A 10,927-nucleotide genomic window follows, 5' to 3' on the forward strand; every position below is an offset into this window, starting at 1 on the left:
CCAACGTCAACGATGCTCTCCTGTGGATCCCAAGCCATGGACATGTCCTGGGACTTTCCATTTTTAGGTTCCTAAATTGAATTTCCCAACACCTAGAAGCAGTACCTAGAAGCTGCCCTGTATCAGATCAAGGACTTTTTTTTTTTTTTTTTTTTTTTTTTTGAGACAGAGTCTCTGTCTGTCATCCAGGCTGGAGTGCAGTGGTGTGATTCCCTCTTACTGCAACCTCCGCCTCCTGGCTTCAAGTGACTCTCATGTAGCTGGGATTATAGGCACTACCACCATGCCTGGTTTCAGTATGTTGGCCAGTCTGGTCTCAAACTCCTGACCTCCGGTAATCCACCTGCCACGGCCTCCAAAAGTGCTGGGATTATAGGCATGAGCCACCATGCCCAGCCTGGACCAAGGATCTTTATTTGTGGAATAAAAGGAAGAAAAAGAAAACCCCAGGCTGGGCGTGGTGGCTCACGCCTGTAATCCCAGCACTTTGGGAGTCTGAGGCGGGCAGATCACGAGGTCAGGAGATCGAGACCATCCTGGCTAACACGGCAAATGAAACCCCATCTCTACTAAAAAAAAAAAATACAAAAAAAAAATAGCCAGGCGTGGTGGCGGGCGCCTGTGGTCCCAGCTACTCTGGAGGCTGAGGCAGGAGAATGGCGTGAACCCGAGAGGTGGAGCTTACAGTGAGCCGAGATCGCGCCACTGCACTCCAGCCTGGGCGACAGAGCGAGACTCCATCTCAAAAAAAAAAAGAAAACCCCAATGGCCAGCTCAGCAGGATGCCTCAAGGGTGGTGTTCAGGTGTCACTGACTCAGACATGTGGGGGCTTCCCCTACCTAAGCTCAAGATCCACTTTGCCATTTCACCATCTCTGTGTCCTCCACAGCCCTCAGCAGCATGCACGCCAAGAATGTGTTCACCATGAGGCTCAAATCTCGGCAGAATCTACAGAGTCCAACATCCAGGTAAGGGAAAGTGCAGGGCTTCGTGGGTGATACTCTGTCGATTTTATTTTAATGAATGAAAGATCAGAAGTCAGTCTTTGAAGGGAGAGGAGAGGAGCATCTGCTGGCATTAGCAGCCACACTGTTGGTAGGACCGGCCCACCTGGTAACCTGCGGCCACCTGTGATTTTACATCTACTTTTGGTTAACCACGGGCCATTTTTCCAGGTTGGACTCTAAGCATCTGCTCCACTTCCTCTCCTTCCTCATTGAACTCTTTCACTAAAAGGAGAGTGCAAGAGAGATTTAAACTGTTTGACTCATTCTTAAGAACTTTCAGGAAAAGCGTTGGCAGGGAAGGAAATTTCCCAGCTCTGGGAAAGAGCCTTGTGGATTATCTGCAGGTTTCATTGATCTGTGCTGTCCTCCCCACATGCATTAGGAAAACTGGCCTTGGTTCTAATAAGAACAGGGTTTGTCCTGGTGACAAGGAAAGGTTTCTTCTGATATCCACGTATCTCCAAGGAGGATGCTTTCTTTAGGCAGAGGCTGTAGCCAAGCCCTCGGGGGGCTCCAAGGGCTGCTGGGAAGGGGTGGGCCCTCCTCCTCCCCCAGAGGGAAGCTCCTGGGGCCCTCTTAATCACCCCTGGCTGTGAGGATGCCTCATCCCAAGCTCAGGGTGGTGGCCCAGGCTTGTAGAACCAGCCAGGAAAATGAAAGGAGGGCACACTTCCTGGGGAATCTCGCCTGCCCGTCAGGGAACCCTGGAGGAAATCCTGCAACGTCACCTGAGGCTTCATTTTCCTTCCCCAGCCGTGCCACCATCCTGGTGGAACTCTCCTGTGAGGAGGGCCAAGGCCTGAACTACCTGCCAGGGGAGCATCTTGGGGTTTTCCCAGGCAACCAGCCGGCCCTCGTCCAAGGCATCCTGGAGCGAGTGGTGGACAACCCCGCGCCCCACCAGACAGTGCGCCTGGAGGCCCTGGATGAGAGCGGTGAGCCCCGGGCCAGAAAGCCAGTGCTGCCTGGCATCCTCCGGCCACCCCATCTGGCTGAGGGGCTGAGCCTGAGCCTACCGGTGACAGCCATCCCTGTCCTTCCTGCTGAGAGGGCGGGCCGCCAAAGCTTCTGTGAAAGCAGCTGTGGAAACAGTCCCAGCCCATAAGGCATGGCTCCCTGGCCTTAGTTTCCCCAATGATAACAACATCCCCCTCAATGCAGTGTCCAAAGTCAGAAAGTGGGATGAGCTGGGTGTGGTGGCTCATGCCTGTAATCTCAGCACTTTGGGAGGCTGTGGCGGGTGGGTCACTTGAGGTCAGGAGTCTGAGACAATCCTGGTCAACATGGCAAAACCCCACCTCTACTAAAAATACAAAAATAATTAGCCAGGAATGGTGGTACATGCCTGTAATCCCAGCCACTCGGGAGGCTGAGGCACGAGAATCACTTGAAGCCAGGAGGTGGAGGTTGCAGTGATCTGAGATCTCACCACTGCACTCCAGCCTGGGTGACAGAGACTCCATCTCAAAAGAATAAAAAAAGTGGGATCAGAGAAACAGAGCCTGGCAGTGTCCCCCACTGTCCAGGAGAAAGTGAGAGAACGTGAGACGTGGGGATGAGGACAGAGATGTCCTTGTGACTGTAGGGTGATGGATGTGGTTCATCAGGACTCTGTTCCAGAGGAGATAATGTCATGCTCATATTTTTACCCAATATTTACAAAGCATCTGTGTACCAGGCACAGCACCAACTATCATGGCACAATTTAATTCAGTGCTCATGCCAACCCAGCAAGAGAGGTTGTGGTATCAGATCTGTTTCACAGGGAGGGGACCCAAGGCCCAGAGGCTTCAGTCACCTTGGAAGTGGGGAGCCAGGGTTTGAACCCATGTCTTCTGGCCCCAGGGTCTGTGCTGTGACTGCCCTGCATGCTTCCCCCTGCGACTTCCCTTTGGGCTCATCTTCTGCTCACCCAGCACCTCCTGGTACAGCACCAGGGGACTGCAGTCGTGGGCTTCTCTCTAAGTGAACAACTGGCCTGTGAGGTATCCATTAGTCTTTGGTGGATTTAGTCCTTGTGAGTCTGTAGATCACTGGTGAGTGTCTTGCTAAAGTTCAGATCTGGGCCAGAGAAGGACATGGTTAGTTCATCAGGACCATGCCAACTTAGTGCCCCTTTGGGGGCTGGTGATCAGCCTTCCCTGGCAGTCCTTTCTCCATGCGCCACCTTCTTCCTGCCTTTTGCTCTTAGAGCCAGCTCTTTAGAGCCTCCTTTCCCCTGCAGCTGGAGAATAGGGGGTGTCTGCCTGGGGGCCTCGCTACCTTCTGAGAATCCCGAATGGGGCCTCTTTTCCATCTTGACACCTTCCTTCCCCATCCAGGCAGCTACTGGGTCAGTGACAAGAGGCTGCCCCCCTGCTCACTCAGCCAGGCCCTCACCTACTTCCTGGACATCACCACTCCCCCAACCCAGCTGCTGCTCCAAAAGCTGGCCCAGGTGGCCACAGAAGAGCCGGAGAGACAGAGGCTAGAGGCCTTGTGTCAGGTGAGGATCAGGGCTGGTGGGCAGTGGGGATATGTGGGGGGTCCCAGCATGTGGGGAGCCAGAGCCCAGAGCTGGTCTTTAACTTCCAAGAGGGATCCACACCAGGTTCCCAAAGCGAGACTTGTCAAAGGCTGGTGGGAAGCCAGGCATCGTCCGCTGGCCCATGTCTAGGACACAGTTGTGTTGACTGAACTGAGTTTTTCCAAGTGTCTGCAGGATGCAACCAGAGTGCACTGCCTTGGACATTAGCTAGAAAGGGGAGCCGTCCTTATCTGTCTTTGCTTTCCCCAAAACTGGAATAAACTTGTCACTTAAGATGTATTGGGGGATGGATGGTGTGGAAGAATGGATAAATGGGCATAATGAACAGAGTGACAGATGGAGAGCTGAATTAATAAGTTAATGAGAGAATGCATTAACTCACCTGCAACTGTCTGGTTCCAAGTCTTTGCAAAAGGCACTGGTTGTCATTATTATCATCATCATTATAGCTAATTATCTCAATTTCAACTACCTCCACCGCCATTATTTTGTGGCTGCAATGTACTAACTTGCACATGCTTTCTCATTTAATTCCCATAACATCCCCACAAGGCAGGCAATACTATCCTTGTTTTACAAAGGGTAATTGGGACAAGATTCCACAGCTAGTGAGGACACCCAGCCAAGGTTTGAACCCAGGTCTGATTGGTTCCAAAGCCTTGCCCCAAATAAATTACAATAAAGATTTGACCCCTGCCCATGAGTTGCTGACAGTGGAGGTCACACAAGTTAGATAAATGTACTGGACTGAGTTCCTCCAGGACAGGCACTATTTCTTCTCAAGCTCGGTAGTCTCAGCACCCTGGACAGTGCTTGGCACGTGGACTTGTTTGCTGAGTGAGTGAGTGAATGAATACTGGGTTGTGACAGCCTTTTCCCCAAAGTGGGGCAGGCGCCCTGAGTCACTGACATCACCCTTGGCTTTCAGCCCTCAGAGTACAGCAAGTGGAAGTTCACCAACAGCCTCACGTTCCTGGAGGTGCTAGAGGAGTTCCCATCCCTGCGGGTGTCTGCTGGCTTCCTGCTTTCCCAGCTCCCCATTCTGAAGCCCAGGTTCTACTCCATCAGCTCCTCCCAGGATCACACGCCCACAGAGATCCACCTGACTGTGGCCGTGGTCACCTACCACACCCGAGGTGAGCCGGGGGCAGAGGCTCTGGAACAGCCCCCCTCCGCCCGTTATTGGACATCTGTTCATCAACTCGGATTCAGCTCCCTCATCAGTTCAAGGAGGGAGGGAACACCCACAGCCCAGAGTTGTTAACAGTATTAGGAGGTGTGTGGGAGAGATCTCTAGGAACCAGGCACTAAACCAAGCCTTCTGTATGTGTAAGATCAGTCACATTGTGGGGTAGGCACTGTGTGCATTTTACAGGTGGCACAGAAAGTCACACTGTTAGTAAGTGGAGAGCTGAGATTCGGACCTGGGTAGTCTAACTGCTCAGTCCAAGTCCTCCACCACTCCACTGTCCCACTACTCTTGGGACAATTTAATGAGATCAGACGTGGAGAGCACCCAATGCCTGGTGGGAGGCCAGTGGTTCTTAGTCTTCCCAATCGTGCAGCCTGAACGCAGGGGAGATTCTGCATTGATTATTCATTCACTCACTGAGCTATTCAGGGGGTGCCCGGGACTGGGGTGGGTATGGAAATGCAACAGACATCAGCCCTGCCCTCAGGGAGCATCTAGAGGCAGCAGTGGAGAGATAGGCATAGAAATAATTAGCTGATTTTCATTGTGCTGAAGCCAAGAAGGAAAGGTCAGGGTCACTGAGGGAAGCGAAGCGGGGGGTGACGCTGCCATAGAGTGGGAGGCCAACATCTCGTCCAGGTGGTCTCGGCTCCACCACTGGCCTCTGCCCCCTGCCCTGCCCTCTGTAACTGAGCGTTGCCTGGGTTGGCAAAGCTGGGAGCTGCCCACACTTCCCAGCCCGCTGTCCTCAAGAAGCAAAAACACAGTTTCTAAAACCTTGGCAGAGACTCTGTTTGCCCTGCTAGAGAACACCCACCCAGACCAGGAGAGGAGAAGCAGACGTGTCCTGTGAGATCAAAATTTAATCCCGAGGAAAACCAGGGGGACCTCTGCAGTTGGTTGGAGGCCTCCTTCAAGTGCCGGGCCATTGTAAACGGAACACAATGCAGAGAAACCTCCTGGGTTTCTACAAGCCCGGGAGGGCCCACTGAGGAGGAAAGCGAGGTGCCAGAGCAGGCTGAAATGCGCGGAGCTCATCCACCACCCAGGGTTGCTACCAGCAAGGGACACGCCCATGAGCACACAGCAGTGGCCACCCTGAGGGGCCACTTCATGCTGCTGTCAGTGGAGCTCAGTGGTGAGCTGGGGGGTGCTCCTGGAGAAACTCTTTGGAAGGAGCACTGGAGTAGGAGTCAGGGAAGCTGAGCTGTCTTGATTCCACCGCGACCTGAGTGACCTTTTTCAAGTCACTTTTCCTCTCTCCATCTCAGTTTCTGCTTGGGCAGAAGGAGCAACTTGCAGCCTCTCTAAGTCCCTTTCAACTTTCCTCAGCTCCGCGCTCACAGAGGGTGGATCTCAGAACCAGGAGGACAAACAGCTGCTCACTGAGTCCTGAGAGTGCCTGAGTGGGGGCGTCCAAGGAGGTCGTGGTGTGGGCGGAGCAGCTGGTACAGTTTGCGCATGGGCAGTGGGGGGACGTTGGTCACTTTGTGTTATCGTTGCAGATGGCCAGGGTCCCCTGCACCACGGCGTCTGCAGCACATGGCTCAATAGCCTGAAGCCCCAAGACCCAGTGCCCTGCTTTGTGCGGAAGTAAGCACCCCTTCCACTCTGTCCCCTGTGGGGCCGCCGACCCCTGGGAGTTCCGGGAGGAAAGGGAGGGATCTGGGGTTTAAGAGACGCTCGGAGCCCCTTGGCCCATAAAGAAGTCACACTGGTGTGGCTGTCTCTAGCAGGGACAGCGATGACAGGTGAGTCTCAAGAGTCCAGTGAGCTAGGCCCTTTTTCAGAAGGACCTGGGGGAGGTGCTGGTGGCTGGACAGAAGGGAAGCAGCCTGCAGGACGTGGGAAATCAAATAGGAGCTTCTTGTCCTCTCCACCCCCTCACGACCGCCTCCCACAGGCCCAGCTCCTCAGCCATCCTGTGTGTGCGTGGGCCCGGGGTGTCTGAGGACTGGCCGCCTCTTCTCCTGTCCTCTTCAGTGCCAGCGGCTTCCACCTCCCCGAGGACCCTTCCCATCCTTGCATCCTCATCGGGCCTGGCACAGGCATCGCGCCCTTCCGCAGTTTCTGGCAGCAGCGGCTCCATGACTCCCAGCACAAGGGTAAGGCTGGAGGCTTCCCAGGTGGGAGGGGCACCAGCGGCCAGCCCCTGCCTAGGAGCAGAACCGCAGCCCCACGAACGGTTCCTGGACCTCTCTGGAGGGAAGGCCTCCCAAGGTTGCCTCCCTGTGCGGGCCTCTGTGGGTTACAATGGCTGCCTTTCCGTCTCCCGCATAGTAGCCGGGGCTCCCTCTCCTGGGAGTGGAGGTAACGGGAAAGTCCCTGGTTTTGACCTCCGATGGGCTGAGGGAATTCTGCATCTGCATTTTCAGTTATGTGACTATGGGTGAGTGATCTGAATGCCCTGGGCCTCAGTTTCCTCATCTGTAAAGTGGGGATAATGCTATTAAATAGCTAGTGGGAGTGAAGTGAGAATTCCAGTTGGGCTTGGAGCCTTGGCGCCCTCTGGTGGCCAATTTGGTAACAACAGCCCGGGACTCCTGCAGGAGTGCGGGGAGGCCGCATGACCTTGGTGTTTGGGTGCCGCCGCCCAGATGAAGACCACATCTACCAGGAGGAGATGCTGGAGATGGCCCAGAAGGGGGTGCTGCATGCGGTGCACACAGCCTATTCCCGTCTGCCTGGCAAGCCCAAGGTAAATGCAGCCTCGAAGCAGGTGAAGCATTACACACAAGGCTCCAGTGTGAGCCCTGGGTCCCCACAGGCCCCTCGCCTCGCTGAGCCTTTACCTTCTCAGCTCTAAAATGCTGGTAATTCACGACCATCAGAGTGATGCTGTGAAGAGCGTTACACCCTCTCATACAGCAGAAGCGACAGGCCTGGAGAGGTTCAGGACTACCTAGGTCACACGTGGGTTAAGCCCAGAGCTCAGCCTGCCGAAGGTCCCCAGCAGGCCCCCTGGGACACACAACTGCCCAGGGAGAGGTGGTCCAGGCTGGCTATGCTCAAGCCTTGCAAGGCTGGAGGGCGGCCGATGCTTCCACCATGGCCCTCAGAGGGGCTCTGCTGTCCCCAGGGCCGCGTTGCCCCCTGAGCCTGTGGCGTCAGAATAGACTCTCGGCCTTCACACATTTGTCCCATCAGGGCACTTCTTGGGCCCAGTGCTCTGTGCCCAGTGCTGGGGCCACTGGGCATCCTGTGTGGAGCAGGAGCAGAGAGTCCTCGACTGACTCCTGGACCTTCTATCTGGGGAGCCTGGGATCCGTACCCTGCAGGGACCTGATGGACAGTCTGCATTGAGAGGCTCCCTTTTCCGGGGTGTAGGCAGAGCCCTGAGCAGGGGGACTGCCTTCATTGATGCCTCTTTGAAGCATGGCAAATTCAGAGACAGTCTGGGATCCCCACTGGAAGGTCAGCCCCTTGAGGGCAGGACTGTGTCCAGCATTTATCTCTGTAATCCCAGCTCAGCCCCAGGGGCATCCGTGCACCTCATCCTAAGCCTGACCCCATGCAAGGTCCTGGCTGGGAGGGGACTCACTCCTCACCCCTTAGTGCCCTCTCCCCACCTCCCTGAGGCCAGCAGGCCTGCCTGCAAGCCTTGTCCCCAGCAGCTGGGGACTGAACCCACTGTTTCCTCTGGTTTCAGGTCTATGTTCAGGACATCCTGCGGCAGCAGCTGGCCAGCGAGGTGCTCCGTGTGCTCCACGAGGAGCCGGGCCACCTCTATGTTTGTGGGGATGTGCGCATGGCCCGTGACGTGGCCCACGCCCTGAAGCAGCTGGTGGCTGCCAAGCTGAAACTGAATGAAGAGCAGGTCGAGGACTATTTCTTTCAGCTCAAGGTATAATAGTGGGTGTATGGGCTGAGGGTGCTGGCCAAGGGCACAGGCCATTGGAGCCAGGACCAGGGGTGGCAGGTAGACCCAGAGGAGTCAGGCCCAGAAAAGTTCTGGACCCCAACAGAATCTTGGCAGTGGCTGAGATCTGAGCTGGGTGGGCTGTCAGAAGGCCCTACTGCACATCCTAGACTGGTTGGCAGCTTTGAGAAGTCAGGGGAATGTGTTCCATTTTTCCATCTGTGGAATGGGGGCAGGAGAGTCTCCCTGGCCTCTCCCCAAACCCCCCTTTCAGAAAGTATCTGTGTGGCCAAAGCAAGGCTGTGAACACAGGGGAGAGCAAGACTGCTCCCTGTCAGCCTCATGTGAACCTCACACTTCTTATTTACACCCAGGCTGGCGTTTGCTCACCCTCATCCCCCCAGCAGGAAGGGCTTGCATTTTATGGATGATGATAGTGGTGATATTTATCAAGGGCTTACACTGGGCACGCTGCTTGCCAAGGATTCTCATATGACATTTCATTCAGTCCTGCCAAGGACTTTATGAGGGAGGCACCCCATTTTACAGAGGGAAGGGGGCCTACGGGGTCCACAGCAGTAAATGTGAGAGCCTAGAGTTCAGTCTGCCTCTCTCTGGTTCCAAACCCTGTGATTGTCACTTCCATAATCTCCCTAAGACACTTTCAGACGTTCAACTGAACACTTATTGAGCAGCTACTATGTGCTAGGGATAGAGCAGTAAATGAATCAGACAAAAATTCTTTACATTCTACTGGGGCTGACAAACCCAAACAAGGAAGAGGTGTAGTGCCTCAGAGAAAAATGGCAGGAAACAGCCCAGGGAATGCTGGGGAGTGTAATTTTAAATAGGGTGGCCAGGGAAGGTGGAGCTGGAAGGTGGCATCTGAGAATAAACCTGAGATGGTGAGGAGGAACCCTGTGGATACTGAAGGAAACACACTGGGCTGTTCTGGAGGAGCAGCAGGTACAAAGGCCCCGGGGGTGAGAGTTAAGCTGGTGTGTTTGAAGAACAGTGAGGAGATAACAGGCATTTCCCCAAACGTGTTCAATGGGTCGGTAGACAGTTGGCATCAAAAAGGTTCCAAGTTCGAATAGCCTGGGACATGCTTAGTTAAGGCAAGGCAAACACGTTGCTTTACTACAAGACTTCTGGGAGCCTTCAGCATGCTGCTGTTCATCAGGACCCTTCAAGGCTGGAAGGAAAGAAAGGACGTAGCACTTCCCAAATGTATTTATCTCAGAGCTCACACTTCCTGGAGTATCTTGGGTGGGGGATGAGCGCTGGGCAGGAAATGGGAATGCCAAGTAAAGCTTTGGAGATGGTTAGAGGGCCCGCACCAGAGCAGGTGCTGAGCGGGGTTAGGGTGTAAACCAGATTCAAGCACAATCTAAGTATAACAGTTGGGAAGAGAGATGGCTCATGAAGGTCCATGTGATAGGGAAGCTGGGCAACCCCAGGGGCTCATCCCAGCCTGGACTTGACACATTGGTCTCTGTTTTTACCTAAAAGAGCCAGAAGCGCTATCATGAAGATATCTTTGGTGCTGTATTTCCCTACGAGGTGAAGAAGGACAGGGCGGCGGTGCAGCCCAGCAGCCTGGAGATGTCAGCGCTCTGACGGCCCATAGGAGGGGTTAAAGCTGCCAGCACAGAACTTAAGGATGGAGCCAGCTCTGCGTTATCTGAGGTCACAGGGTCTGGGGAGATGGAGGAAAGCGATATCCCTCAGCCTCCAGTCTTATTTCCTCACGTTGCTCCCCATCAAGCCCTTTACTTGACCTCCTACCAAGTAGCACCCCAGATTGATTGGAGCCTCCTCTCTCAAGCTGGGGCCTCCGTGGTCCCTTGGAGACGAAATCTTAAATGCCAGGCCTGGCAAGTGGGTGAAAGATGGAACTCGCTGAGTGCACCACTTCAAGTGACCACCAGGAGGCGCTGTTGCACCATTGTGTATTTAACTGCCTTGTGTACAGTTATTTATGCCTGTGTATTTAAAAAACTAACAAACACCCCAGTCTGTTCCCCATGGCCACTTGGGCCTTCCCTGTATGATTCCTTGATGGAGATATTTATATGAATTGCATTTTATTTTAATCACATTGTATGTGTGTGTGTGGGCGTTTTGTAGGGAAAGCTCTCCTCATGGTGGGGAGCTGGTGGGTGTCGCAGCCTGGACAGATCCCCGACAGAGGGACACCCCAGGCAGGCCATGGCTCCTCTGAAATGGCTGCCAGATGTGACAGCAGTGGATGGAGCTTCGTGCTGGCCCAAAGACCTGTGGTGGGGCAGGGGACGCAGGCCTGCCTTCCACACAAAGGATCTGAAACGGGGTCTGGCGA

The 10,927-nt window shown here is 54.4% G+C and overlaps 1 protein-coding gene across 2 annotated transcripts in view; it reads left to right on the forward strand.

Moving 5' to 3' along the window:
- NOS2 (nitric oxide synthase 2) overlaps positions 1–10,682 on the forward strand; it is a 48,284-nt gene extending 37,602 nt beyond the window's left edge. For both annotated transcript variants that reach the window (XM_063628749.1, XM_055257767.2), the window contains exons 19-27: positions 891–969; positions 1,762–1,943; positions 3,330–3,493; positions 4,464–4,671; positions 6,233–6,320; positions 6,711–6,832; positions 7,277–7,425; positions 8,377–8,571; positions 10,099–10,682. In XM_063628749.1, coding sequence (XP_063484819.1) covers positions 891–969; positions 1,762–1,943; positions 3,330–3,493; positions 4,464–4,671; positions 6,233–6,320; positions 6,711–6,832; positions 7,277–7,425; positions 8,377–8,571; positions 10,099–10,206 — 1,295 coding nt within the window. In that variant the 3' untranslated portion in view covers positions 10,207–10,682. The remainder of the gene's footprint in view (positions 1–890; positions 970–1,761; positions 1,944–3,329; positions 3,494–4,463; positions 4,672–6,232; positions 6,321–6,710; positions 6,833–7,276; positions 7,426–8,376; positions 8,572–10,098) is intronic.
- The last annotated feature ends 245 nt before the right edge of the window (positions 10,683–10,927 follow it).

Source organism: Symphalangus syndactylus, chromosome 20 (genome assembly GCF_028878055.3).
Source record: "Symphalangus syndactylus isolate Jambi chromosome 20, NHGRI_mSymSyn1-v2.1_pri, whole genome shotgun sequence".
NCBI lineage: Eukaryota > Metazoa > Chordata > Mammalia > Primates > Hylobatidae > Symphalangus > Symphalangus syndactylus.